At 61.9% G+C, this 6,832-nt stretch overlaps 1 protein-coding gene across 1 annotated transcript; it reads left to right on the top strand.

Moving 5' to 3' along the window:
- Positions 1-5,694: 5,694 nt before the first annotated feature.
- On the top strand, positions 5,695-6,523 carry LOC138841682 (uncharacterized; the record flags this gene model as incomplete). The annotated part of the gene is made up of 1 exon (XM_070042454.1): positions 5,695-6,523. A coding segment is annotated over exon 1 (829 nt), but the record flags the coding sequence as incomplete, so codon positions are not given.
- Positions 6,524-6,832: the final 309 nt, after the last annotated feature.

Consider the following 6,832-nt stretch of genomic DNA (forward strand, 5'->3'; position numbering starts at 1 on the left):
CCATGCCGCTCCTCACCCGACTCCGTGCTCCTCACCCGACTCCGTGCTCCTCACCCGACTCCGTGCTCCTCACCCGACTCCATGCTCCTCACCCGACTCCTCACCCGACTCCATGCTCCTCACCCGACTCCATGCTCCTCACCCGACTCCGTGCTCCTCACCCGACTCTGTGCCGCTCCTCACCCGACTCCATGCTCCTCACCCGACTCCGTGCTCCTCACCCGACTCCGTGCTCCTCACCCGACTCCATGCTCCTCACCCGACTCCTCACCCGACTCCATGCTCCTCACCCGACTCCGTGCTCCTCACCCGACTCCGTGCTCCTCACCCGACTCCGTGCTCCTCACCCGACTCCATGCCGCTCCTCATCCGACTCCGTGCTCCTCACCCGACTCCATGCTCCTCACCCGACTCCATGCCGCTCCTCACCCGACTCCGTGCTCCTCACCCAACTCCTCACCCGACTCCATGCTCCTCACCCGACTCCGTGGTGCTCAAGTGTGACGTGTCCAGCTGTGCTCCAAGTGCAATACCCTCAGGTGCACGCTCCTGCCTGTGACACACTCCTGCCTGTGACACACTCCTGCCTGTAACACTCCTGTCTGTGCACACTCCTGTCTGTGCACACTCCTGCCTGTGACACTCCTGCCTGTGACACACTCTTGTCTGTGACACGCCTGCCTGTGACACTCCTGCCTGTGACACACTCCTGCCTGTGACACACTCCTGCCTGTGACACACTCCTGCCTGTGACACACTCTTGTCTGTGACACTCCTGTCTGTGACACTCCTGTCTGTGCACACTCCTGTCTGTGCACACTCCTCCCTGTGACACACTCCTGCCTGTGACACGCCTGTCTGTGACACACTCCTGCCTGTGACACGCCTGTCGGTGACACACTCCTGCCTGTGACACGCCTGTCTGTGCACACTCCTGCCTGTGCACACTCCTGCCTGTGACACGCCTGTCTGTGCACACTCCTGCCTGTGACACACACCTGTCTGTGCACACTCCTGCCTGTGACACGACTGTCTGTGACACGCCTGTCTGTGACACACTCCTGCCTGTGACACACTCCTGCCTGTGACACTCCTGCCTGTGCACACTCCTGCCTGTGACACACTCCTGTCTGTGACACACTCCTGCCTGTGACACTCCTGCCTGTGACACACTCCTGTCTGTGCACACTCCTGTCTGTGCACACTCCTGCCTGTGACACACTCCTGTCTGTGACACACTCCTGCCTGTGACACTCCTGCCTGTGACACACTCCTGCCTGTGACACTCCTGCCTGTGCACACTCCTGCCTGTGCACACTCCTGCCTGTGCACACGCCTGTCTGTGCACACGCGTCTGTGACACACTCCTGCCTGTGACACTCCTGCCTGTGCACACTCCTGCCTGTGACACACTCCTGTCTGTGACACACTCCTGCCTGTGACACTCCTGCCTGTGACACACTCCTGTCTGTGCACACTCCTGTCTGTGCACACTCCTGCCTGTGACACACTCCTGTCTGTGACACACTCCTGCCTGTGACACTCCTGCCTGTGACACACTCCTGCCTGTGACACTCCTGCCTGTGCACACTCCTGCCTGTGACACACTCCTGCCTGTGTACACTCCTGTCTGTGACACTCCTGCCTGTGACACACTCCTGTCTGTGACACACTCCTGCCTGTGACACTCCTGCCTGTGACACACTCCTGTCTGTGACACTCCTGTCTGTGACACACTCCTGCCTGTGACACTCCTGCCTGTGACACACTCCTGTCTGTGCACACTCCTGTCTGTGCACACTCCTGCCTGTGACACACTCCTGCCTGTGACACTCCTGTCTGTGACACACTCCTGCCTGTGACACTCCTGCCTGTGACACACTCCTGTCTGTGCACACTCCTGTCTGTGCACACTCCTGCCTGTGACACACTCCTGCCTGTGACACTCCTGTCTGTGCACACTCCTGCCTGTGCACACTCCTGTCTGTGCACACTCCTGCCTGTGACACACACCTGTCTGTGCACACTCCTGCCTGTGACACACTCCTGCCTGTGACACACTCCTGCCTGTAACACTCCTGTCTGTGCACACTCCTGTCTGTGCACACTCCTGCCTGTGACACTCCTGCCTGTGACACACTCTTGTCTGTGACACGCCTGCCTGTGACACTCCTGCCTGTGACACACTCCTGCCTGTGACACACTCCTGCCTGTGCACACTCCTGCCTGTGACACACTCCTGCCTGTGACACACTCTTGTCTGTGACACTCCTGTCTGTGACACTCCTGTCTGTGCACACTCCTGTCTGTGCACACTCCTCCCTGTGACACACTCCTGCCTGTGACACTCCTGCCTGTGACACGCCTGTCTGTGACACACTCCTGCCTGTGACATGCCTGTCTGTGACACGCCTGTCTGTGCACACTCCTGCCTGTGACACGCCTGTCTGTGCACACTCCTGTCTGTGACACTCCTGCCTGTGACACTCCTGCCTGTGACACGCCTGTCTGTGCGCACTCCTGTCTGTGACACTCCTGTCTGTGACACACTCCTGTCTGTGCACACTCCTCCCTGTGACACACTCCTGCCTGTGACACGCCTGTCTGTGACACACTCCTGCCTGTGACACGCCTGTCTGTGACACACTCCTGCCTGTGACACGCCTGTCTGTGCACACTCCTGCCTGTGCACACTCCTGCCTGTGACACGACTGTCTGTGACACGCCTGTCTGTGACACACTCCTGCCTGTGACACACTCCTGTCTGTGCACACGCCTGTCTGTGCATACTCCTGCCTGTGACACTCCTGCCTGTGCACACTCCTGTCTGTGACACGCCTGTCTGTGACACACTCCTGCCTGTGCACACTCCTGTCTGTGACACTCCTGCCTGTGACACACTCCTGTCTGTGACACACTCCTGCCTGTGACACTCCTGCCTGTGACACACTCCTGCCTGTGACACTCCTGCCTGTGCACACTCCTGCCTGTGACACACTCCTGCCTGTGACACACTCCTGCCTGTGACACTCCTGCCTGTGCACACTCCTGCCTGTGACACACTCCTGTCTGTGACACACTCCTGCCTGTGACACTCCTGCCTGTGACACACTCCTGTCTGTGCACACTCCTGTCTGTGCACACTCCTGCCTGTGACACACTCCTGTCTGTGACACACTCCTGCCTGTGACACTCCTGCCTGTGACACACTCCTGCCTGTGACACTCCTGCCTGTGCACACTCCTGCCTGTGCACACTCCTGCCTGTGCACACGCCTGTCTGTGCACACGCGTCTGTGACACACTCCTGCCTGTGACACTCCTGCCTGTGCACACTCCTGCCTGTGACACACTCCTGTCTGTGACACACTCCTGCCTGTGACACTCCTGCCTGTGACACACTCCTGTCTGTGCACACTCCTGTCTGTGCACACTCCTGCCTGTGACACACTCCTGTCTGTGACACACTCCTGCCTTTGACACTCCTGCCTGTGACACACTCCTGCCTGTGACACTCCTGCCTGTGCACACTCCTGCCTGTGACACACTCCTGCCTGTGTACACTCCTGTCTGTGACACACTCCTGCCTGTGCACACTCCTGCCTGTGCACACGCCTGTCTGTGACACTCCTGCCTGTGACACACTCCTGCCTGTGACACACCTGCCTGTGACACACTCCTGCCTGTGACACTCCTGTCTGTGACACGCCTGTCTGTGCACACTCCTGCCTGTGACACGACTGTCTGTGACACGCCTGCCTGTGACACTCCTTCCTGTGACACACTCCTGCCTGTGACACTCCTGCCTGTGACACTCCTGCCTGTGACACGCCTGTCTGTGACACGCCTGTCTGTGACACTCCTGCCTGTGACACTCCTGCCTGTGACACTCCTGCCTGTGACACGCCTGCCTGTGACACTCCTGCCTGTGACACGCCTGCCTGTGACACGCCTGTCTGTGACACACCTGTCTGTGTGCATGCCTGCCACACTCGGCATCGTCTGTGCTCAGGAAGCCCCTGGGGCCTGGCTGTGTGTGAGGGCTTGAGGGTGCGAACGCACTGGAAGCCCACCGTGGGATGCTTGTTCAGGCCGCCCCGCCCGTCAGTGTGGCGCACACACTGGTGAATGAGACCCTGGGGTTCAAGTGGCCACTCCTGGAAGAAGCATTTCTGGAACTTTCTCACCATCAGGCTCTGCCCCTGTCTCAGCCTAGACCCCCTTGCTGGAGGTCTGGGCGTTCCTGTTCCTCCCTTGGCTTCTCCCTCTGGGGGTGAGAGGGGCCTTGGCCCCCGCCCCCCCCCCCCCGCCCCACTGGAGCAGGGTGGAGGAGGGAGGGGGAAAGGGAAGAACTCTGCTCCAGACACGCTGTTCGCTGGCAGCTGACTTGGGTGGAAGCAGGAAGGATTCCTGGCGCGTCTGCTCGGCGGGGGGGGGGGGGTGGGAGGCCGGGGGCTTCCTCCGCCCAGGCGGCAGGCCGGTTTCCCAATCTGAGACAGCGGCTCAACTCCAGGGCACCCCAGCCTTCGGGGCATTTCCCATCCGTGGCTCGCTCAGAATGCGTTTGCACCCCTGGCCGAGGCTGCGGCTCCTTCCCAGCCCGCAGTGCTCCACGCCGGGTCCTCCAGAGCCGCCGTTCTTGGAGGGATGTGGGGGACGGGGTGGGTGGCCGGGGCTGAGCTCCGGGGACCGCCTGGCCTCCCCCTCTCCCCAGCCTCTCCCCAAGTGTGGGGACGCCCAGGGGACCCTCCCACACTCGGTGAATGAGCTGCTGCCGGCTGGCGAGCACCCGGGTCTCAGGCAGGGACCACAGCCTGGGGGTGGGGGACAGGATTTCTGCACCTCCAAGAACCCCTAAGACCGGGCTTCCAGGACAGGAGCGCTCCGGCGGCTAGGGCAGCCTCGAACTCAAAAGGAACAAGGTGGGGAGGGGCACGGAGGCAGGGAGGGGCACGGGGAGATGGGGACCGGCAGGAGGGGCCAAGAGAGAACAGGAGCACTGAACTGGATGTGGACATTCAGGAGTGAGCACCCCGGGAGGTGAGCCGAGGGTCTAGCCAGAAGTTAGAACAGGCCAGGCGCACGTGGCTCACGCCTATAGTCCTAGCTACGCAGGAGGCTGAGATCTGAGGGTGGCAGTTCAAAGCCAGCCTGGGCAGAAAATCTGTGAGACTCTCATCTCCAGTGAACCACCAGAAAACTGGAAATGGCGCTGTGGCTCAAGTGGCAGAGCGCTCGTCTTGAGCAAAAAGAGCTGAGGGACAGCGCCCAGGCCCCACAATAAAATAACAGAAGTCAGAATGGCCACCTGGGGCCAGGACAGCATCAACTGATGATGATAGAGCTGGCGTTGCAGGAGGAGAAAGCCCGGGGGACCAGCAGGGGCCCTGGGGCACAACAACAGGACTCGCCAGGCACTGCCCAACCCCACAGCTCAGGTGTCACCCTTTGTGCTGTGTATACTGGGGTATACTTGTGCTGTGTATACTTGTACTTTGTCACATTAAAACAATGCAATAGCCAGGGGCCGGTGGCTCACACCTGTCATCCTAGCTACCCAGGCAGCTGAGATCTGGGGATCACGGTTTAAAGCCAGCCCGGGCAGGTTGGCTTCTGTTTCCAGACAAACCACGTGCAGGCCACAGTCCTCCGACCACGTTTCCCAGGCACAAGAAGTGGCCTGTGAGAGGATGACATGACGCTGGCCTTGAGAGCCTGCTGCTCGCTGCCTGCCGCGGTCCCGGGCCACAGGAGAGCTTCCTCAGGAGCACAGGGGGAGCGGGAGGAAACAGGGGGGAGCGGGAGGAAACAGGGGAGCGGGAGGAAACAGGGGGGGGAGCGGGAGGAAACAGGGGGGGAGCGGGAGGAAACAGGGGGGAGCGGGAGGAAACGGGGGAGCGGGAGGAAACAGGGGAGCGGGAGGAAACGGGGGGAGCGGGAGGAAACAGGGGAGGAGCGGGAGGAAACAGGGGAGCGGGAGGAAACAGGGGGGGAGCGGGAGGAAACAGGGGGGGAGCAGGAGGAAACAGGGGAGCGGGAGGAAACAGGAGGGGAGCGGGAGGAAACAGGGGAGGAGCGGGAGGAAACAGGGGAGGAGCGGGAGGAAACGGGGGGAGCGGGAGGAAACAGGGGGGAGCGGGAGGAAACGGGGGAGCGGGAGGAAACAGGGGAGCGGGAGGAAACGGGGGGGAGCGGGAGGAAATGGGAGGAGTGGGAGGAAACGGGGGAGCGGGAGGAAACAGGAGGGGAGCCGGAGGAAACAGGGGAGGAGCGGGAGGAAACAGGGGAGGAGCGGGAGGAAACAGGGGAGGAGCGGGAGGAAACAGGGGAGGAGCGGGAGGAAACGGGAGGGGAGCGGGAGGATCGGGAGGGGAGAGCGGGAGGAAACGGGGGGGAGCGGGAGGAAACAGGGGAGGAGCGGGAGGAAACGGGGGGGGAGCGGGAGGAAACAGGGGAGGAGCGGGAGGAAACAGGAGGGGAGCGGGAGGAAACGGGAGGGGAGAGCGGGAGGAAACAGGGGGGGAGTGGGAGGAAACGGGAGGAGCGGGAGGAAACGGGGGGAGCGGGAGGAAACGGGGGGGAGCGGGAGGAAACGGGGGGAGCGGGAGGAAACGGGAGGAGCGGGAGGAAACGGGGGAGGAACGGGAGGAAACAGGGGAGGAGTGGGAGGAAACAGGGGAGGAGCGGGAGGAAACGGGAGGGGAGCGGGAGGAAACGGGAGGGGAGAGCGGGAGGAAACAGGGGGGGAGTGGGAGGAAACAGGGGAGGAGCGGGAGGAAACGGGGGGGGAGCGGGAGGAAACAGGGGAGGAGCGGGAGGAAACAGGAGGGGAG

This window comes from Dipodomys merriami, unplaced genomic scaffold (genome assembly GCF_024711535.1).
Source record: "Dipodomys merriami isolate MVZ:Mamm:240054 unplaced genomic scaffold, mDipMer1.0.p SCAF_3271, whole genome shotgun sequence".
Taxonomy (NCBI): domain Eukaryota; kingdom Metazoa; phylum Chordata; class Mammalia; order Rodentia; family Heteromyidae; genus Dipodomys; species Dipodomys merriami.